The sequence below is a fragment of the Petaurus breviceps genome, unplaced genomic scaffold, assembly GCF_028583685.1.
Source record: "Petaurus breviceps papuanus isolate PSGF00001 unplaced genomic scaffold, PetGlider_PUasm1.0 90775, whole genome shotgun sequence".
NCBI lineage: Eukaryota > Metazoa > Chordata > Mammalia > Diprotodontia > Petauridae > Petaurus > Petaurus breviceps.
The window spans coordinates 8,190,976-8,214,498 of record NW_027187342.1 but is presented as its reverse complement, the minus strand read 5'-3'; the positions used below and the strand labels follow the sequence as shown (position 1 = coordinate 8,214,498).

At 41.7% G+C, this 23,523-nt stretch overlaps 1 protein-coding gene across 2 annotated transcripts in view; it reads right to left on the bottom strand.

Annotated features, from left to right (window-relative positions):
- The window catches only part of SPRED2 (sprouty related EVH1 domain containing 2), a 182,203-nt gene extending 161,345 nt beyond the window's left edge, over positions 1-20,858 (bottom strand). The window contains exon 1 of one of the 2 annotated variants that reach the window (XM_069068954.1): positions 20,786-20,858. Coding sequence is in view for 1 of the 2 variants with exons in the window: in XM_069068953.1 (XP_068925054.1) it covers positions 19,514-19,539 (26 nt within the window). In the remaining variant the exon portion in view is untranslated. Of the gene's footprint in view, positions 1-19,513; positions 19,979-20,785 lie in introns of those variants that run through there. The other variant, XM_069068953.1, reaches the window with a different exon arrangement.
- Positions 20,859-23,523: the final 2,665 nt, after the last annotated feature.

Sequence of the window (23,523 nt, the reverse complement as noted above, 5' to 3'; positions counted from 1 at the left end):
CCCTCATGTGACCTTATCCAAGTACCCTAACCCTATCAGGTTAAGGAGTTTAATCAAAAGAGAATTCCAGAAGCCTAAAGTGAACATCAAATCGTTTTCAAATTAATCTCCTGCAAATCTATTTTGCCACAGTATAAGAAACTCTCACTTAGAAGACTATTGCTAGGCATGTGTGGGATTCCTGATAAGAACTAAAAGCAATTCATTTCCTAACTAGATTGAAGTCAGAGAATATAAACTAAAAGGGCTGTAATTTAAATACAATCAAAGCCCAGGAGCAGCCACATTCCAAGAGACTTAAACATTCCCATCTAGATCCCAAGTAACAACAATGCCATTCGCATCAGAAACACAACCACTTCCTCATTCTTTGACCTTTTCTGTTTAATTACTTCCTGTGATTTCTTCTAGGGTTGAGTATGCATGCTTCCCAGGGCTGCTAGCCTTCCGTAGGAATAAATTTAATTTGTTTGGAAGTGCAGAATGGAGCTGGACTGCAAGAAACATTTCAGACATAGTTTAGTTCTGGGGTTTGAAATATCTGGGGGTATTTGAACTCTCTGAGCATGTATTCACTAGAACTTCCTCTATGGCTATCTCCACTGGTCAAGTTTTTCTACCCATTCCTTACCCCCCAAAACTGATACATGATAGCCCTGAAACATGGGACATGAGATATTATTGGTTTGGTTTTTTTCAAACTGGGAAGAGGAGTGGAGAGGAGATGGAAGGAGGGAGGACAGAAACAAGTAGATGGTTTACAAGTAAATAACTTGGTTTTCAAGATATAAGAATCATTTCTTTTTGTGTGTGTCTGAATCTGTTGAGGAGTCTGGTGGACTCCTTTGCAGAAGTGTTTTTAAATACATAAAATAAAATAAATAGCATTACAAAAAAAGCCAATTATATCAAAAGATAGTTAACAAAAATATTTTTTTTAAAATAACCAAGTTCACAGACCTCAAGTTAAGAACCTCTGAGACAGATGATCTCTAAAATCTTTACAGGTCCAAATTATATGAAAACCTTTGTGATAATTTTATATTCTTCACCAGCAAATGAACTCAGAACGGCAAAGGTTTCAAGTTGTGTCTAACCAACAAAAAAGATAGAATCTCATCTGTACTTTTTTTTAGTTCTTCCACTTTAAAAATCTTAATCAGTTACCTAAACTAAGCAAATGAGCACATATAACAAAGAATAAAATCACATTAAAATCCTTAACATCACACCGAACAGTTGGGAGAAAAGTAGAAATTAAACAAATTAGCAACAATAAATCTAAGTTTGCTTTGCACTACCTCTGGTTTTATTGGCTTTGTACATAGCTGTGCAAATGTTGTCTCCCCCCTGGGACTGTGAGCACCTAGAGAGCAAAGACAGTCTGCCTTTCTTGGTATCCCCAAACACACAGTAGGTGCTTAATAATAAATGCTTGTTGATTGTCCCTCAATTTCCATGTAGCGGTGAGCAACAAATCACTCACTTATGAGAGAGAGTCTTTCCTCCCTAGGTCTAACACACACACACACATTCTGTCTGTCTCTCTCTCTCTCTCTCTCTCTCTCTCTCTCTCTCTCTCTCTCTCTCTCTCTCTCTCTCTCTCTCTCTCTCTCTCTCTCTCTCTCTCTCCTTTCCTGTAATCAGGGGAAACTTCAGGAGTATGAAGAATAGACATATTGTCACAGATTCCCCTTCCTGTTGTCACCCTACTGCATAAATATCATTTAAACAGGAAAATAAACATGGCCATTCAAAAACCAAACCCAAAACAGATTCTCAAATCTGGTTAGATGGATGGATGGATGATTTGAGTAGCCTGATTTCAGACATCAGTAAAGCACATTCACAGCTACAATGCTTTTTCAAACTTAGCTCCCTTTTCACCAAGGTGAGAACATATTAGAAAGTGTTCAAAGGTTCTTTTAAGGAACATACAATGCAGTCTGGTTTTAGCGTTGGGGAAAAAAAAAAAACAAGCTATATGCACCAAGCCCAAGAAGGATGAGGACTTTTGAAGTGACCAAAATGCAAGAATTAACTATATCCTTGGTTAAAATGAAAAAGACCACAAGAAATTCATCTGCAAAACTAAATATCCATTTAGGACCAGGAGTTCCCAGAAAACAGTTTCAACGGAAGGTTTGTGCTTAGTTTGACATTAAGCCAACACGATCTTTCCCATCAACACTCTCCTCCTCCACTAAACTTTCATAAGATTTTAACACACCCTGAGGCTGTTATTGGCCTCCATTCCCAAGCTCACCTGAACAGGCACCAAGGTTTAAGTACTCCTCTATAGCTTACACCTAAGAAAAACCTAGTAACAAGGAATCATTCAAGTGATGAGTATATAAAGAGAAATCAGCACCAGAGGACAATTTTACTATCAGAATTCAACAAGTTTTAACCCTAGTACGGTTGTCCCCATTCAATAAACTCCAGTGACTTCCTATTGCCTCCAGGTGCTCTGATTGGCATTCAAAGCTCCTCCTACCTTTCTAGTCCTCCTTCACCTTACTCCCCAGCACAAACTCTCGGATCCAGCTACAATGGTCTCCTGGCTGTTCCACAAACAAGACACTCTATCTCTCTGCTGGGTATTCTCTCTGGCTGTTCTCTGTATCTGGACCTTCCCTGGCTTCCTTGAAGTCCCAACCAAAATGCCACCTCCATCAGGAAGGCTGTCCCCCATACCTCCTAATTTCATTGCCTTGCCTCTGTTAATTACTTCCTACTTAACCTGTATATACGTAGTTTGGTTTGTATATATTTGTTTGCATGTTGTCTCTCCCATTAGACTGTCAGTTCTTTGAGGGTAGGGACTGTCTTTTGGCCCTTTTTGTATCCCCAGCACTAAGCAGAGTGCCTAGTACATGGGAGGCACTTGATAAATGCTTACTGAACTGAAGTGATGCCTTCCATACTTTTTAATGTGACAAGGTATTCATTTGAGTTAAAGACAAGATTAAGTGAATAACTTCAGAAGCCCAGAAAAAACTCAGTCAACATCACTTCCTGAGGTTTGGTTTGAAACTGAGAACCTTAGACTCCAGTTCTTGGGGAGATGAAAGGGAGAAGGCATCAAGATATAATGGATCTCGTGTATTGAATTTGGAATCTGAGGAGGGCCTTTGATTCCCAATCTAGCCCTGTTTCCCTCTGCTGGCCCTTTGTCTGCTCATTACTCCATGGAACCTTGAGCAAGAGCCATCCACTTACTTGGTCTCAGTTACCCAACCTATAAAATGAACAGATTGGCCTGTATGATCCCTGAGGTCCCTTTCAAGCTCTTGGTCGATGGATGATCTCACTTAATAGCTCTGTGATTTGGGGTAAGTCCTTTAATCTGTCTTAGCTACAGTTTCTTCATTTGGAAAATAAGGACACTGGCCTTATGACCCCTTCTAGTTTTAAATCCTATGGTCCTAAGTTTAATAGCTAAGGTCGGGTTATGCCTTTCCATGGTTTATTTTGATGTAATCTATCCACTGAGGTTTTCGCTCAAGACCTACCAGATTTTTCTTACTATTTCAGTCCACAATCTAAGCCATCTTGCCTTCTCTTAGACCAGCTGCTAGTGCCTTTCCCTCTCCTACGATTACCTTCCATCCATGCTGTATATATCTTGGCTCTCAGACTGGCTCTCCATTCATTCTGTATATATTTTGCTTGCATACATTGCCTCTCCCTTAGACTATGAGTTCCTTGAGAAGTAAAACCAACAGGACTTTGAATGGTTTAGGCTAAACACTTTGGCACAATTTTAAATCTGTCTTTATTATGTCTCCTTTAACTAACTGATTATAATAACACCTTACTCATCTCATATCCAGGCAACCTCAACTATGAGAGACATAGCCAAGAAAGGAACATTTTAAAATGCTCTGAGCAGCCAAAATAGCTGTCACTAAAATCTATGCACTTAACCTAGAAAAAGCTTCTTGGACCCTTGCTCAGTCAGTGACTAAGTCTTGTTTTAGATATGATTCCAATAGGCTTGCTTAGAATTTCTTAAATCACCGGCAGTTTAAAAACAACAAATTACAAGGGGAAGTGTCTGCTAGATACAGGTATGCAGTTACCAGCAAAAGTGACAGTGAACCCTATAAGGAGACAGAAAAAAAATTATCTGGGACCACATAGTACAGGTGCAAAAAGTCACTTCAAGTTCCTTTTCTACAAGGCAGCTAGGTGGCACAGTGAATAGAGCACCAGCCCTGGAGTCAGGAGGGCCTGAGTTCAAATCTGGCCTCAGACACTTGACATACTTACTAGCTCGTGTGACCTTGGGCAAGTCACTTAACCCCAATTGCCTTGCCTTCCCCCCTCCATTCTATTTCAGTGCAACACAATAACTGCAATTCATTATAACAATCACCCTGAATAATCATATTATGTTCAGTCTAGTCCATTGAAGAGGTAGACCCATGTAGTGAATGGAGAGCCAGGAAGAACAAGTCCCAACACTGACACATCCTGCCAGTAAGTCATAACTTGGCACCATCCTACCCTTTCACAGTTTTCTTATTGGTTACTCTCCTCCATACACTCTACAATTTTGCAACACTAGATTCCTTGCTATTCATTGAATAAGTTATGCTCTCTCCAGATTCTCGGCATTTTCATGGTTTCCCATGCCTGAAATGCTCACCCTCCTCACCTTTTCTCTTGTATTCCTTGGCTTTCTTCAAGTCTCTGCTAAAATTCTACCTCATGCAAGAAGCCTATTCCAGACCTTCTAAATTCTAGTGTTATCCCCACTGTGATTATCTACAATTTATCTTGTTTGTGAATGGTTGCTTACATGTTGTCTCCCCCATTTCTCTGTACCCACAGTGCTTAGCAAAGAGCCTGGCACATGGCAGATGAGTTAATAAAGACTTAATGACTTACCATCTCAGTACTATAACAACTTTCTAAGACTCTAAGTGGCAGAAAAAGTATAGACTGAGGATCCTCATCCAGGAATTCTTTAGACCAATGACAGCACAGGTTCAATTACCATCCCCTATACTCTATTTAAGAGAAAATAAGAAAATGTATACTATTTTGGAAATGTTTCTATTAAAAATTGTTTCAATTATTTAAGGGCATTTAGCCCCTTCTAAAGTCCTGTAGAAGTGGTGACAATAGACTCTCAATAGTACATTGTTAGTAAAGCATAAGCTTTGACTGAGTTTCCCCACAAAGTGGGAAGAGCTAGACCTCCTGGCTTCTATTTGAGGACTTACCCTAGCCTAGTGAAACTAAGTTCAACGACCCCCCCCCCCCCCACACACACACCACCAGGTTGGCCACATGGCATGAATTCTTACAGACTTTGTTAAGGGACTCAGATCAGCACTAATGGCAGGAATCCCAAAGAAATCCCAGAATTTTTGAGGCAATTTGTATTTTGAAGGGCAAATGCTAGTTAGCTGGAAAAGTCCTACCCACTGGACTTGTTTCCCCTCACTACCTCTGCAAAACGAATGAGGTGAAGCTACAGAAATTCACAGAAACATAAATTTCTAATCACTTTCCCATGAACTTGTAAGTACTGTACTCTCCTTGGCTGCCCATGAAGGGGGAATACCAGGGAATGCTGCACCTCATTCTGGCCACTGATTTCTTCCTCACTCAGGTTGAGATTTTCTTCTGTTTAAAGTCAGATTGGCAGTGTTCAAGAAAAAGTCAGGGCCTGATTACTCAATGATGGGGCATCTGGGATAATGATTTGTTTAAACCTAAATCATCACCACATGGATTTGGGGCTAGTGGCATTTGGAAGAATCCCTCTGACATTAGGGCAGTTACCCAGAAAAGACTGATCCAGAGATCTTGATTCTTTCCCCATTATCACTAGGGGGATCACACTACTCTCCCTTCCTTGGATTGTGCTAGTGTACAATTTCATTTAAGCAAACAACTTGTATGCTAGGTGTTGTGAAGAGTATAAGCAAAGAAAAAATATACATAATCTCTACTCTCAAAAGGAGGATAGTTTTGTTGGAAGGATGTTTCCTGCATATGATCTATTAAGGCTATGAAAAGTTTTATTACTGGAAAATTGTCTTAAGATTTCTGAGAATGAAGAGATCAATGAAGATTACAGAAATATCTCCTTTTATGGAGCTGAACCTTGAAGTTTAGGCAACCTTTGGAAAGGTGGAGTCCAGGGAAAAGGCACTGGGGGGGGGGGGGCAAAGAGAAGAAAAAGTGGCAAAGAGTCAAAGATCACAATTTTTAATTTGAAGATGAGTTCAAATCCCAGCTCTTTTCCTTTACTACATATATGTACCTGGCAGATCCTTTCAACTCTCTGAGTTCAAATACATTGGTTCATAGTATCAAAAATTTAGAGCTGGAAGGAACTTCAGAGATTTAGTCCAATCCTCTTATTGGATGGATGAAGAAGCTGAGACTTATAGAGATTAAGTGACTTGCTGAATACAGTAATCAGGTGTTTTCAGAAGGGATTTGAATCCTGGTCTTCCTGTCTCCTATTCAGCCTTCTATCCACTATCCCACAATGACTCTCATCTGTAAACCAAAAGATTCCTAAGATCTTTCCCATATTTAAAATACTAAATGTACTTTAGATCATTTGAATTTAGAAAAATCCAATTCACTTAACATTTCTGGACCGGATGTAATTATTAACAGTGTACGATAATTATGTAGATGCTTTCAAAAATGAGTCATGCTTTACCAGATGAAGAAAAAAAGGAAATATTTTACTCTGTGAAGGAAAATATGAGAATATTAAGCTTCAGTATTACACCCTTTAAGTGGTAGGGAGAATACTTATAAGTATGAAATTACTCAGTTTAAAATAATGTTTTAAACAGTGTAACCAAATTGAATCAAAATTTCAAGAATCATATTCATATCTGTATAGTTTGTTCATTTACTAGTACTAAAAAAGTGAGTCAGGATAAAGCTAATTTGTTTGTCACTTTCAAAGGAAGCTATACAAATATTCAACTATTCAATCTGAAGTAGAAGAAAAAATATATTGAGAACTAGAAGAGACTTCAAGGTCATCTATTCTCATCCCTCTTTTTAAATTTTTTTAACAGTAAAGGAAACTGAGGCTCATAAAGATTAAGTAAATTGTTCAAATCAAATAGGCAGTAAGTGGAAAAAGCAAGAAATCTTTTTTAAAAAATTCTTAATAAAACTTAAATCGTTAAGCATTTTGTACACTACTAAATCATATCTCTTAGGAACATGCATTTTTCTGATTGTTCTGATAGTCAAAAAAGGGAAGTGAACAGCCATAAAAGTTCATCCAATAAAAAAACTTCGGGGCTGTGAGGTAGCACAGTGCATAGGGCATCAACCCTGAAGTCAGGAGGGCCAGAGCTCAAATCCAGCCTTAGACAATTACTAGCTATATGACCCTGGACAAGTCACTTAACTCTAATTGGCATACTACCCTCCAAAAAAAAAAAGAAACTATTCTATCCCTTTATGAAAAGTTGTTGGAACATGCTAGAGCTTCTATATATAGCTGTCCTGTCAGCAATCGTCAAGATATGAATGTTCAGCCTATTAACAATGTATTAAAAAAAACCAGGTTGCTGTATAATCATTTCCTTCCCTTCCTAACACACCATAGCTTTACCTTTTTGGTATCCCTCCAGAATTAACAATTTTCTAGTTCACACCACTTTTTGGAATGCTGATTCTTTCTATTTTAAAATTTAGAAGAGAAAACCTACAAGAATAAACTAGCAAGTTAGTATAGGATTTATCTTATCCTCCCATCCCCAAAAGAAACAAGGTACTGGCAATAAAAAACCAGTATTCATTCCTTCAGGGTAGAGATACTGAACTCTCACATTAAATCTAATAATGTCCCAGTGCCCAGAACACTGAACTGAAAACTCAAACACTGGTGTTTTCAGTCCTAGAAAGTCATCCATTCTCTGCTAGACACTGGGCAGGCTGGTTATGCAATAATTTCCTCATGTATCCATGTGGCATAGTGGAAAGGGTTTTGGATTTGGGCCTTTTGTGTGACTTGAGTAAATCATTTAAACTCTCTGGGTCTCAATCTCATTCATTAAAATGATTGGCAGATGACCCTTCCAGCTCAGGAATCTATGACCTGTTAAAGCCAGAATAGGCTAATTTATGATGAAAGGCTTTTATGATCCTTTTATTCCTTACAGAAAAGTTCCAAGGTTAAGCATGGTATTAGCTAGCTGGTCCAAGTGGTAGTTAAAAAGAATTAAATCAATAACTTAGGAAGAAAGAAGTTTTATTAGTTCAAGTATTAAAGCTGCTTATCACCGTATCTTGTAGGACAGGCTAATACCAATAACTAAGGAGGATAAATGAAGGTATACATGATCAAAACATTATGTAGGCCCATCATCTAGTAAGAGAGAGAGAGAGAGACAGAGACAGAGAGAGAGAGAGAGAGACAGAGAGAGAGACAGAGAGAGAGACAGAGAGACAGAGAGAGACAGAGAGACAGAGAGAGAGAGACAGAGAGAGAGAGAGACAGAGACAGAGAGAGAGAGAGAAAGAGAGAGAGAGAGACAGAGACAGAGACAGAGAGAGAGAGAGAGAGAGAGAGAGAGAGAAACCAACATGCTCCACTCTGGGATCCATCCAATGTCAAGATCTCTAGAGCAGGAGTTAACCTTTTTTTGTGTGGACCATAGACTTCTTTGGTAGGCTGTTGTGAAAATCCCAATGAGAATATGTCTGTAAAAAATTTCTGAAATTATTGAATCACCATCTACTTGATACTCTTTTCTCTCTAGGTTTTTGACATCCCGATCTCTCATGGTTCTCCTCCTACCTATCAGTCCTCTCCTCAGTTTCCTTTTCTGGATCCTTATTCAGGCCATTCATGCCCTCTAATCATAGGTGTCCCACACGGCTAGGTCCTGGGTCCTCTTTTCTCTCTAAACCACTTCACTTGGTGACCTTATCTGCTCCTAGGGATTTAATTACCATGACTATGCTAATGATTCTCAAATCTATCAGTTATAGACTTAAAACTGTCTTTCAGGTAACTTAAATTGGATATCTTAAACTCAACATATCCAAAAGTTCTTTATCATTATCTTTCCTCCTGAACCTTCCCTCCTCCCCCAAACAGCCATATTACATTCAAGGGAACTGTTATCTTCCTAGTGCCCCTAGGCTCACAACCTACAATGTGGTGTTCCACTCACTCATATTCTCTCTGTCTCTCTCTGTCTCTGTCTCTCTGTCTCTGTCTCTCTCTGTCTCTCTCTCTCTGTCTCTGTCTCTCTGTCTCTCTCTCTGTCTCTCTCTGTCTCTCTCTGCCTCTCTCTCTGTCTCTCTCTGTCTCTGTCTCTCTCTCTCTCTCTCTCTCTGTCTCTCTGTCTCTCTCTCTCCCTTTCCCTCTCTCTCTCTTTCCCTCTCCTTCCCACCCCCTCTCATTTCCCAAATCCAATCACCTACCCAGGTCTACTGATTTCACCCTGGCAGTAGACCTCCCAAACACCCCTTCTGTCCTCTGATGCTGAGACCAACCTGATGCAGGTCAGCATTGCCTCATATGTGGACTATTACAGTAACCTACTGGTTAGCCTACCTATTTCAAATCCTTTCCCCCTTCAGTCCATTCTCCATTCAGCTGCCAGTGCAGCTCTAACCACATCACCCTACCCATTCTCCCACTTAATCTCCAGTGGCCCCCTCTAACCTCCAGGATCAAATACAAAATCCTCTCTTTGCCATTCAAAGTCATTCATAATGTAGCAACTCCCCTACCTTTGCAGTCTTTTTACATCTTACTTCTCTTTGATCCAGTGATACTAGTCTCTTAGTGTTCCTCAAACAAGACATCCCATCTCTCATGTCTGGCAGTTTTCTCTGGCTGTCCTCCATGCCTAGAATGCTCTCTCTCCTCATCTTTACCTTCTGGGTTTTCCTGGTTTCCTTCTAGTCCCAACTAAAATCTTACTTTCTGGGGGCAGCTAGGTGGCACAGTGAATAGAGCACTGGCCCCGGAGTCAGGAGGACCTGAGTTCAAATCTGGCCTCAGACACTTGACACACTACTAGCTGTGTGACTTTGGGCAAGTCATTTAACCCCAACTGCCCTCCAAAAAGTAAAAAATAAAATCTCACTTTTCATCCCCTCTTAATTTTAGTGTCTTTCCTCTGTTCATTATTTCCTCTTTATCCTGTACATAGTTTGTTTGCTTGTTGTCTCTCCTCCTCCCCCATTGTGACCTTCTTGTGGGCTAGGATTTTGCCTGTTTTTATATCCCTAGTGCTTAGCCCAGTGCCTAGCACATTGTTGTTGTTCAGTCATGTCTGACTCTTTGTGACCCCTTGAACTATGGCACAGGCCCTTCTGTCCTATCTTCTGAAGTATCTCCAAGCTCATGGTTGTTGCTTGCATGACACTATCTCATCCTCTGCCATCCCCTACTTATTTTGCCTTTATTCTTTCCCAACATCAGAATCTTTTCCAATGAGTCCTGTCTTCTCGTTATGTGGCCAAAGTATTTAAGCTTCAGCTTCAGTATTCATCCTTCCAAAGATGCCTGGTATATAATAGGTGCTTGCCCCTAAAAAGGGGGTCCCACCAGTTTCCACACCATATTTCTTAGGAAAAAAAAAAGGAAGCATCTTATAAAAGCACTGTAAGGGGGAAGCTATATAGGTGGTGCAGTGAATAGAGCATCAGCCCTGGAGTCAGGAGGACCTGAGTTCAAATCTGACCTCAGACACTTAACCCTAAAACTAGCCACATGACCTTGGGCAAGTCACTTAACCCCAACTGCCCTCCAAAAAAAACCACACAAGCAAAAAAATAAATAAATAAAAGCACTGTAGTCAGACTACAGTAGTTGGGAGACTTGAGGGTTGCACCTTGCCCTCTCCCCCAACCCCCAAAACAGCTCCAGAACTTCAGGCAAGTTATGCACTCTCTGTGCCTCCATTTTCTCATTAGAAAAATGAAAACTGGTCAATGTCTAAGGTCCCCTGTTTTATCTTTAAAAGTCCATGACTCCATAGTTAACAGAACAAATATTTCAGTTCTTAACTGTTACCAATTACTATTCAGTGAATCTATGGAAAGGGTAGTGGGGTAGAGGGTAGAGAGACAAGGATTATGAACCCCAAAAAGGATATTCCCCTGAGTTTTGGAGACTAGGTATCCAAACGGTATCCATGTGACACCAAAGATAAGAATACAAACTAACTGACCTTCCAGAAGTAACCCACTGGAAGAGATGACTTAAGACCACCTACCTGGCTTCAGAGAAATGCCACTGAGGAATATACAAAAGCAAAAAAAAAAAAAGCCAATGTGAAATAAGCTTCAAATTCAATGATCATTTACTAAGCACCTACTATGTACATACCATTGTACTAGCCACTGTAGGAGGTAAAGATTTAAATAAGGCATAATCCCTGCCACACACCTATAATTTATTTCAAAATGGTAACTGCAAATTAGAGGAAATAAGGATCATTATGGTTTTCAATGAAATGCAATGTATCTTGTAGACTGACACCATAACCCAAGGGTGGTTGTTTATATAAGATTTTTTTTTAAGTTACACCAAAGAATAAGAATTTTTCAGGATCCACGGGAAAGGTAGATGGTATCTGATAGATAAGACTATATAACTTTAAGGTCTCTGTTGTCCATAGGGACCAGCATCTAGGTGGCTCTATTCAGAGCACTGGGCCTAGAGTCAGGAAGATCTGAGTTCAAATCTAGTATCAGATACTTACTCGCTATGTGACCTTGGGCAAGTCACTTCATTCTGTTTGCCTCAGTTTTCTCAGCTACAAAATGAGCTGGAGAAGGAAATGGAAAACCACTCCAGTATCTTTGCCAAGAAAACCCCAAATGGGGTCACAAAAAGTCAGACAGGACTGAAATGACTGAACAACAACAATACATAGGGGAAAAACAACTAATTCTCCAAGCTTCATCACAGCCTCAATGAAACATCCCTCAAGATCATTAAATTCTCTTGGGCCTGACTTCCTACTCACCAACCAATCTTCTGTCTTTTAAATTCAGCTTACCAACTACCTTGATACCAGCAGAAAGTATATCAATCTGCTGTAAATCAATAAATGCGTAGTCTGGTTTACACACTAAACAGTTTCCTGTAAAAGGGTCCATATACAGTTTTTTGGAGCCTGATAACTTCTGTATAAACCAATGTCACTCTCCTACTCAACAAGCTCTAGCAGGGATGAGGAACCTGCGGCCTTGAGGTCACATGTGGCCCTCTAGGTCCTCAAGTGCAGCCTTCTGACTGAGTCTAAGTTTTACAGAACAAATCCCTTTATTAAGGGGATTTGTTCGGTAAAGTTTGAATTCAACTAAAGGGCTGCACTTGAGGACTTAGCAGGCCACATGTGGCCTAGAGTCTGCAGGTTCCCCACCCCTGCTCTAGGGGCTTCCTACTGTTCTGGGATAAAGGAAGGAATGAAACAAGCATTTACTATGCCCCTTACAATAAAAAAGGATAGTCCCAGCACTCAAGGAGCTTACATCCTTATGGGGGAAAGACAATCCACAGAAGGGAGATGAAAAGTAGGGAACTTATCTGGCAAAGGTGTATAAAGTCAGGAACAGAGCAAGAAGGAGGATGAAGGCAGGTCAGCCTCAGCCTCTCTATCAAATGGAATCTATAGGAGGAATTTACCAATGAGAAAATGGGGACTAGCCTTGTGGAAGGATATTCCTTGGTGAGTACACTTAGAAAAAAAGGCACTGAGTAAAGCCAGGATGAGCCAGCAGTAGGAGGGGTCATGGTTTTTAAGTCCCCAGGAAGAAAAACAAACAAACAAATACTCCCTCCTCTGTTTAGCTTTTAAATATTCCCTGCTCTGTTTAGCCCTTTGCAACCTGGCCACAACCTACCAATTCAGCTTTACTGTATCCTACTCCCTATCTCTCTCTCTCTGTAATCCAGCCTTCCATTCCTCACACTCCATCCACCTGTCATCCTACAATACTGGAAAGCATTCCCTCCACACCAATGCTTCATAGAATTCTTCTCTTCCTTAATATGAAATTCTAGTCATTTTCTATATGGAGCTTTTCTTGATTCCCCAAATTGATTAGCACTCTCCCTCCCAAACTACCTTATATTCAATTAATTTGTGGCAATCATATTTATTCTGTACCTACTTATAATGCATACTTGTTATTTTCTCTAGTTAAATGTAAACTCACTGAGCATAGCAAGTGTTTGTATCCCAAGTGCTGTAGTACACAGTAGGTACTTAAGGAAATGCTTGTTGATTTATAGATTCATTGCCTCAATTGACAAAATGGAGTTTATTCCTTGGCCCAAGGAGGCCTAAGGTCCAGAATGGACCTAAGGTGACTTCTTAGGTATGAGTGAATGGCCCAGTCTGAACAGCCAGTTGATCTGCTTCAATGAACTTTACAGTGAAACAGACTCCTTTATAATAAATGCTGAACAAAGCAATACCCTTACACTGGCCTTACTGACTAACCAAACTATATCAGGATTTTATACCTTATAATTGTCAAGATCCATACTCTATATCCAGTGATAACGAATTCTGATTTTTTTCCATCAGCCTCCAAGATTGAAATTCTTTAAAAAGTGTATTAACTGCCTACTGGATATGGAGCAAGGGTGTTAATTTTGAATAGAAAACAGATCCCTGACTGCTGCATGCTGAGTTAGAAAACTACAAATGAGTATTACCTATGATGCATTGTACTTAAAAAAGATTATTTCCCAATTACATTTTAATCTGATTCTGCCCAGTGAAAGTTTTCCTGCATCCCATTTGACACCTCTGGTATAGAGTACAGTTCTAGTCCTGCAGAAGGTACAAAATTTTAAGAAAACACAGTCCATACCCTCAAAACACTTCCAGATGGGATGGCCTAAATTATCAAGGGCTGTCATAAAATTCTCAAAAATAAAATTAAATTGATAAAATTGATAGTTTGATGGTGAGCTCTCTATTCACCCCTCTTTCTTCACTCCTGTAACACATCTCCCTCTTTACTCCCTTATCAGAGAAAGAGGTAGCCCTTTTTCTTGCTAAAGCAAACTCTTCAACATGTACCTGTGATGTCATTCCAATCCTGTTTTCTCCAACAGACTGTCCTCACTATTACCTTCATTCTCTTGATAATCTTCAATTTCTTCCTTTGGGATTCCTTATGGCCCATATGTCCCTATGTTTAAAAAAAGATTAACTTTTTCCATTAACTATCATCCCATATCTCCTCTTCTTGTGTAAATTCCTTGAGAAAACCTTCTAAAATGGCTTCTCTTACCTCTCCTCTCACTCTTCTAAAATCACTGCTGTGTAGCTTCCAACTTTATCATTCAGCTGAAACTGCTCCCTCCCCTTACCAAAGATCTTATAATAGCTAAATTTAATGGCCTTTTCTCAATTCTTAGACTTCTTGACCTTTCTACCTTTGATACTGTCAATCACCCCCTTCCCCTGAATACTTTCTTTCCTCTGTTCTCTCTTCATTATCCTCTTATCTTTCTGATAGATCTTTCTTGGTCTCTTTAGGCAGGTCATACCCATTAACCAAGGGTGTCCCCCAAGGTTCTGTTCTGGGTCGTCTTCTCCTTGGTGAAGGAGATAGGGTGAGTAGAGAGCTCACCATCAAACTATCAATTAAATTTTATTCTTGAGAATTTTATCAGTTCCCATGTGTACAATTATTATCACTATAAAGATTATTCTGAGATTGATATTACCAGCCCTTATCCCTTTCTTGAGCTAAAATCTCAGATCAACAACTGTCTTCTAGCCATTTCCAACTGGATGTCATATAGTCATCTCAACTTAACATGCTCAAATAAGAACCCATTAACATATCCTCAAACCCTCTACTCTTCTGAAATTCCTTATAATTGTTGAGGGCACCAGCCTCTTGATACTTAAATGTTCTAGTCACTCAGACTAAAACCTTGGGGTCATCCTTGACTGCTCAATCTCACATATCCAATCTGTTGCCAAGTTCCAACATGTCTACCTTTATAACATCTACCACATACATCCTGTTCTCTCCATTCACACAGCCACCAATCTAGTTCTGGCCCTCATCATCTAATGCCTGGCCTATTACAATAGTCTTCTGGTTGGTTTCCCTACTCAAGTCTTTCCCCACTCTAATAAATCTACCATTGAGTGGCTAAAGTGATTTTCCTAAAAGGCAGGTCTGATTGTGTCATCCCCCACTTTGGTTTAACATACTTCAGATTATCTTTAAGAACAAATGTTTGTTTAGCATTTAAAGTCCCTTACAGCCTAGGTCTTTGTAGTCTTCATACACTTTGTCCCTAAATTATCAAGGACCCTATAATATAACACTCTATAACAGTGACACTGATTCACTTGCAATGTCCATGCCTTTTCATAGCTATCTCTAATGCCTGGAATGCTCTCCCTCCTCTTCTACCTGTTGGCTTCCTCCAAGACTTAACTTAAAATCCTAGCTTCTGCAGGTCCTTCATATTACTAGTGTATTCTCTCTGAAATTATCTTCCACCGACGTATGTGTGTATGTATATATGTATGTATATATCTTTTACGTTGGATTTTTATCTTCACTATTAAAATGCATATATATTCTCCTTGGGGGAAGGGATTTTTGAGCATAGCACAGTACCTGGCACATAAGTGTTTAATAAATGAATTCACAACTGTGTGGTGTAGTAGATGTAGTGACAGGCCTGAGATCTGGGAGACTTATCTTCTTGAGTTTAAATCTGGCCTCAGATGCTTACTAGCTGTGTGACCCTGGGCAAGTCACTTAACTCTGCTTGCTTCAGTGTCCTAATATATAAAATAAGCTCGAGAAGGATATGCAAACTACTTCAGTATCTTTGACAAGAAAACCCCAAATGGAGTCACGAAGACTGAACAACAAGAATAAATGTGAATCTATGTTTTATAAATTTTTTTTTTAAGCAATCAGGGTTAAGTAACTTGCTCAAGGTTACACGGCCAGTTATTTCTGGGTGTGGTGCTGAGTATCTGAGTCCGGATTTGATCCAGGTCATCCGGACACTGAAGCCGGCTCTTATTCGCTGAGCCACCTGGCCACCCCTAAGCAATTGAGGTTAAGTAACTTGCTCAAGGTTACACGGCCAGGTGTTTCTGGGTGGGTGCTAAGTGTCTGAGCCCGGGATTCGATCTCCAGGTCATTCCAACACTGGAGCCGGTGCTCTTACTCGCTGTGCTATCTTGTTTTATAAATTTTTTAGGGGTGGTACCTATGGGAAACATCATTGCCTAGGCATTCATTACTCATACTGTGGGCTTAAGAGATTTTTTTTTAAAACACTTGCTCTTACCAAGAGAAGCCCTTTGGAGCTTCACCTTCCTTCTCTTCCTCCAAGGAAGGTCCTGAATAGTGAGGGTAAATTTGCAAAACCATCCCCAAGAAAAAGTAGGTTGTAGAAAATTGGAAATGGGAAACTGGATCGTTTCCTTATGCTTCTTAGTCAGGTTGCTTTCCCAGTAGGGCATCATTTTTTGGGCTGTTGTTTGAAACAAATCCTCAGCTTATTCATACCATCATCAAAGTCAAAATTTTCGTTATGGAACTGAACAACTATGTTTATCCATTCTTTTTACCTTCTTCACTTAAGGCAAATAACTGAGCTACCAGTAGTTTCTTGATAGTGGTTAAAGAAATATTTTTATCTTCACAATTTCTTTACAGGCAAATTCAGACCCTGTTAAAAATGAATATTAGAGGACTCACATGAATATATATAACATATAGATTTATAATAGGGAATATTTTCTTATTTGTAACTATTACATTTTAAGATCTTGATTTTACAACAGGCTACAAAAGATTTTTAGTTATACTGAAATTCTAAGAGGCAACATAAATCCAAAATGTGTATTTTCTAATTCTAATCTTGAATTGAACAACAATTCAGTATGCTAAAGAATTATGAATTTGAAAATTATCTATTTAGGATGGAAATACATCCTCAAACCTCCAGTTTTACTGAATTGCTTAGGATCCTTTTAGCACAAATTCTGTTCTATAACATGCCATTTTACTGGTAAGGTTTAAAATGAAAGAAAAGACAGGTTCAGGTGTAAGATTCACAGTCATTTTCTCCCCCTATTGTATGTCAGCCATAAAAATGCAACTTCCTTTTTATTAACATTTCAAAGTACCATCTGAAAATAAAACAAAAACAAAAACTAAAATAGAAACTACCAGCTGATAAGACCAAACAACCAGAGAAACCAATACCAGCTGGGACAAAATCCAAGCAAAGGATGTCTCCAGACGAACAGGTCAAAATTGTGTAGTGTGATGTATAAATAGGAAGAAAATCCCCATAATCCAGCTAAAATAAGCCTCCCTTCTCAACATTAGACCCCCATTGTCTACACAAAATAACATATGGGGGAAAAGGAATGAGCAGGCTTCTTTGGGTGGATTCATTCACCTTATTAAGAACTCTGTATTCGTTCCTAACCTCCCTTCCCAATATCTGCTGTGGCTTTTACGGAAAACCCAATTTAAGTCCTGGTATTTTTTTTTGGGGGGGGGGGAAGCAAGATTAACATTCTTTCACCTGCCGCAGGATGAGATCTCCCTCCCCCTTCAAACCACCCTGTCGCACAAAACTGAGTCACTTCCCTCAGCTTGGCTCTTCAGTCAATTCTTGGAGGATAGAGCCCTCCCCCCCCCCCCAGTCGTTTAGTTCGGGTTCCGAATTGCTGCAGCTCTAAGATAAGGAGAGGGAAAAAGGTGTAGGGAGAGAGGATCTACCTAGGTTAATGGCAGCTCTGAATGAAAGATGCAGAAGGTTTGCACCGGATTTATGAATGTGTTGGTGGGGGGGAGGAATCATGTGACAAAGGGATCGTCTTATTCACAAAAAAGGTGAGGTGGTAGGTGGTAACGAGAGTTACTAAGTACCGAACAGCCACAGCCAGAAAACTGGCTGTGGCCGGAGACCTAGAGACCGAGGAGCCCGGCCCCCGAATAGAGACCAAGAGACCCGGCCCCACCCCAGTCACACCGGCGCTGGCAAATGCCTTAGGGGTAGGAGGAAGGGAGCGGGGCGAAGTCAAAAACAGTCACCTAAACACCGAGACAGATCGTCTGGAAATTGCACACTCCCACAGGACTTGGAATAATAATAGTAGTAATGATAATAAAGTGTCAGAAGGGGAGGGGGAAACTCGCAACAAATGATCTAAGCCTTCCCCCAGACTGCAGGCACCCAGACACCGTGCTACAGTACGGTTCCCACCAAAGAACTCCGTCTGCGCCCCTACGGGTATGTATCATTCCTCACATTCTCTGTTCTACCAGGGTGCATGTGTGTGTCCCGCAGCGCCCCCCGTCCCTCCTGCCCCCCCCCCTACACACACACTAGGCTCCGTTTGCATGTATATGGGGACACACAACCAAGATAGGCAGAGGGGGCTCTCCCTCAGCCTGAATCACAGTGCCTTCTAACCCCCTACTCAAAGCAACCTCTCCCTCCATTTCTCCAAAATTGCTTGGGGGGTGGGGGGAGCAGGAGAGGAAGAGACAAGCACTGACCCACAGACAGACAGACACCCAGACACACACACGTCCCCTTGGGGCTGCTATAAAATGCCGGCTGGCCAGGGCAGGGAGACCGGGTGTACAACAAATGCCACCCGCTGCTACCGCGGTGGAGCCCTCTTCCTCCCCTCTCTCTAGTGTGTTTTTTATGAATGAAAATGTGGTATGCAAATGAGAGCGATTCAAGAAAAAGAAATGGCGGATATTGGGCATCACCGGACTCCCGAAGAGCCACCAGAGGGGAGCTATGAAGGCTAAAAAATAATGAAGTAACAACAACAAACGAGGGCCGGAGGGAAGCGGTTGGAGAAAGAGGGTGTGTGGGGGGTGGGGTGGGGAAGGGAAGGTAAAGGTGGTGTAAAGGCTTCCGTTTCTACAGCGAAAGGTATAGGAACCTTTGTGAGTCAGAGTTATTAAGGGGAAAAAAGGGGGAGGGAAGTGTTCCCCCACCATTGCCCCGACCTTGGGGGGGGGGGGCCAGGCAAAAAAAATCCCGACCCCTTTCTGCCAAATCCCTGAATATTTACCCCTTCCTTCCTCTCTTTCACTCTCTCTCTCTCTCTCTCTCTCTCTCTCCCCCCCCCACTTCAGTATTAGGCGGACAGCCTCCCACCTCTTTACCACCACCACCCTTTTCTCCGTCCCGGGGCCGAGTAATGGGGGCTCCTCGGTCTCCCCCACTCCATCCACTCTGCTTCAACGAATCACCCCTGCTCCAAGCTCTCGGGATAATCCCCCACTTCAATCTTATCTACGCTATCACGACCCCCCCCCCCCCATCAAAAGAGGAAAAAAAAATCTCACACCAAAAATTTTCTAGGCTGGAGTCAATTCATCAACATCACAAACTTAACCCCATGAAGTTCCCCCCATCAGTGTTTCTCCCCCTCCATTTCCCCACATTAGTTTCTCATGGAACCCCCTCTTTTACCTCCGCCCCCGAAATGCAAAAACTTACTCGTCTGGGTGTGTTTCTTCGGTCATTTTCTTGTTCACCTAGATGAATGCCCCGCAGCGGGTAGCTCTGTTCCCTTCATCTTCCCATCCACCCACCCCCCCTTCCTCACATTTCGAGAGATCGCCTGATTTGGGAGGGGGGAGAGGAGAGGAGGGAGGAGACAAGAGAAGAGGGGTTGGGGATTACGGGGGCACAGTTGGGAGGGTGTGAATTCAAGTAGCCAGCAGCAAAGTGCCGAGGTTTTAGGGGAGCAGGGAAAGGGTAGGGAGGAAAAGCAGAAGGGGGAAGGCACAGAGAAAAGGGGAGCTGAAATGGGGGGGTTAGTGTGGGGAGACACTGGCGTCTGGTGGTAAGAAGGGGGAGAATGAAGCAAGAGGCTATATTTCGAAGGCAGCACGGAAGGTGCAGTTTCCAAGAGTGAGGGGACTGAGAAGAGATTTGGGTTGGGGGGAGGGGGACGAGAGGAGGGGGAGGGGACGAAGACAAGAAAAACAAGCAGCCAAGCCAGAGGAGTGGAAGAGAACTGCTGTGGGGAGGAGAGGAGGTGAAGGGGTCCACCGGAGTGAGGAGGGGGCTCGGGGTCCGGGGCGGGGGGTCGCCCCCAGGGTGGGAGAAGCTGGACCAATCACTGTCCCGGGGAGCGGTCCGCCGCGAGGGGAGGCGCGCCTAGGAGGCGGTGCTGGGCGCCCCGTCCGAGCCCCATCTCCCTACTCCTCCTCCGTTTTACTCCATATTGGATTCTCACCACCGCCAACAGGAGGAGGAAGTAGGGCGGAAGCGATGACGTCTTCCCAGCGGCCAGAGGTGGTGGAGTGCAAAAAGCTTCCTACTTGCGACCAAAAAAAGAGAGAGAGAGAAGGAAAAAAAAAGAAAGAAAAGAAAAAAAACTTTGCCCAACCCCCCTGGGCATGTCGGGCTTACTTCCCCCCTCCCTACTTCTCCCTACTGGAGCAGCTGCGGAGTGGAGTTGTTTCCACTGGGGCTCTCTTAGTCTAGCCCCAACTCTCCCATGCTCCGGGTTTTAGCTGCCCCAGGGGTTGGGGAGGAGGAGGAGGCGGGAGCAGAGGCACTGGGCTTCATACACATCTGGCTCCCGTTCCAGAAGCCTGCTTCTCCTGCCAGCCTCTCCTCCCAAACCCAGGGATTAAAGTAGGGGCTGGGGCGGGAACAGGGGCGTCTAGGGTAGCGCTGAGATAGGAAAGGGACGAATTAGGGTAAGGCGGGAGAAGGGCAGGGGGATACGGGAATCCGGCAAAGTGGAGCCAACTTTACCTCGCCCCTCCTGCATAGCATTCGGGCTCTCAGGATGTCCTTGCATTGCGCCCTCTAGGATTAAGGGGGAGGGGAGAAGTGACTAGTTTTGGAGGGCTCAGCAGCCGCATAGCACCAACAGGTTTTTTTATTGTTTGTTTCAAATTCGCCACCACTTGGACCTAAACGATGCTCGTTTGGCGAAAGGGGCGCACATTTGGTTAAAGTTCTCTCACAGGCAGGCAAGTTGATCTAAAAGGTTTGCATTTCTGCGGAAATTATAGGGCTTGTTCAGTTTAAAGGAAGTCCTAAATAATAAGTTATTGTCGTCTTTCTCAGTAGGAAGAGAACTTGTCGCCAGACTGAGAAGGGCGCTTGAGAGAGAGAGCAAGGAAAGACGAGGGGTAGCCCCAGACATCTCTCCATCACTAGTTGACTGCTAAGATACAGAATGTAGCATACACCGTGGGTATCAGTGGAATGTGTTATAAAGGAACCAGTATTGAGATCTAGGAGTTCCAAGACCTAGGTTCTAGTACAGTTCTGCGGTAAGCTAGAGTACTATCTTGGTCAAAGCACACTAGTGTTTCTACCTCTGGAAAAATGAGGCTGAGCTAGATCGTCTTTAAGGATACGAGGTGTAGGGGATAGGGTGCTGGATCTGGAGTCAGGAAGGTGGGGTTCAATGAGAAGAAAACTGGATCTTGAGTCCATACGGTGGACTGCGTTCACATCCCTTTTTTCTCTTTGATAGGTAACTCTTACAAATCTCTCTGGGCCCTCGTTTTCACATCTCCGAAATAAGTAGACTGAACTAGGTAGCCTCCAAGACCCCTTCCAGCTCTAAATTTATTCTCTTATAACCCAGGTTCAAATCTTGCTCCCAACTCATCTTTCTAGCTGTATGACCAATGAGCAAGTCACTTAACTTCCAAAACCTCGGTTTCTTCATCTTCAAAAGGAAGAGGGCAGTAAATAACTTCTGAGGTCCCTTCTGACTCTAAATCTTTGATCCTACTTCCAGATAAAAATTCCTATGAAATAACTTCAAGAGAGAAACCTGTATTTTTACCTTCTGGAGGCAAACTATTTTTCCAGACTATATCAGGCTTTCCTCTCTTCCTTTCTTCCTTCCTTTCCTCTCCCTCCTTTCCCCCCCTCCCTTCCTTTCTTTCCTTCCTTCTCCTCTTCTGCTCCAAATACCATTTGGGCCGTTTTTGTATGCCAGATAGGCACCAGTCAAGTAGCTTCACCCTTAGGATAGTACCATCATAATCAGATAGATAGATCCCCAGAAAGTATGCCCTTTGAGGGTAGGGTGTGTTTGTTATTCATTTTTGCATCTTGTATAAAGCCTTGCAGTGTGTTGCTATGTAGGTATAGAAGATGTTAGTTCAGAACAAGTCAAATCCTGCTCTTAGGAGTTTGTAACCTAAAAGAGACAATATCAATTCCTTTTGATTCTGAAGAAAACAAACAGCTCAATTAAATAATAAAGGATAAAAAAAATGGCAATACTAGGGGGATGGAAAATAGAAGCATCCACTGTGTGCCAGGCATTGTGCTAAGTGCTTTTTACAAATACTATCTTATTTGTTTCTCATAACAACCCTAGAAGAATGCTAGAATAGAATGCCATTCTTATCCCCATTTTACAGTTGAGGAAACTGAGGCAAAAAGAGGTTAAGTGACTTTCCCAGAGTAACACAGCAAGTATCTAGGACCAGATCATGTCTTCCTGACCAGGCCCATTGAGCAACCAGCTACTTCAAAACTGGATATTTACACTGTAGATTATACAAATAAAAATAGGGGCATTTGTAGGATAGTTAATGAGGGGTAGCATGGTTAGAGTTTCCAGTTTAGTGGTTTAACATCTATATCATGTCTGTCTTGCCTACCTCTGTCATTTATTAGATTTGAGAATCATCAACTATTGGATGCACAGTCCGGCAGGAAATTTGAAATAATGGAAAGATTCTAGGATCAGAATGCCTGGGTTCTAGGTCTAACAGAAGTGTGAATTTGAGTAAGTCCTTCTTTCAATAATTTTTTGCATAAACAATAACAATATTTTGCATAGCAATGGGATAGATGCAAGTGGGTGGCCCTGAATGGGGCCTCCAGTTTAGTTGGGGTATAGATAATAATAATAATAATAACTAACATTCATATAATAGTGGTTTAAGGTTAGTAAATTGCTTTACAGATATTTTATGCTGAGGGAAATAAGTAAGGGGGTAAGTGCTGTTATTTCCATTTTACAGATGTGGAAACTGAGGTACAGAGATATTAAGGAACTTGCTCAGGGTCATGTACCTATAGTATCTGAGAACAGATTTAAACTCAGGACTGCCTGGCCCCCAGTAAAATGTACCTACTGAGCCATCTGAACACAGCTGATTATCTGCTGGCACTGTGCCCAATACATAATAGGACCTTAATAAGTGCCCGTTGATAGATTGATTGGAATGTACAATATTGCCTACGAGTACTGCAGAATTGTAAAGAAAAAAGCTTTGAGAGGTCAACAAGGAAGGTGGTTATTTTTAGCTTTTGCTTGTTAATCTATAGGATGGGAATAAAATATGCCATATCTACCTCACAGGGTTGTTATAAGGATCAAATGAGACATGTTAAAGTACCTTAATGTAAGATATTATAATTGCCTCCAACTACTATAAAAAACTCTTCTGGGTCCCTGCCCTTAACTATAATTGGTTACCTCCCACAGTAAGAAAAAAAAAGTGTTACCACAC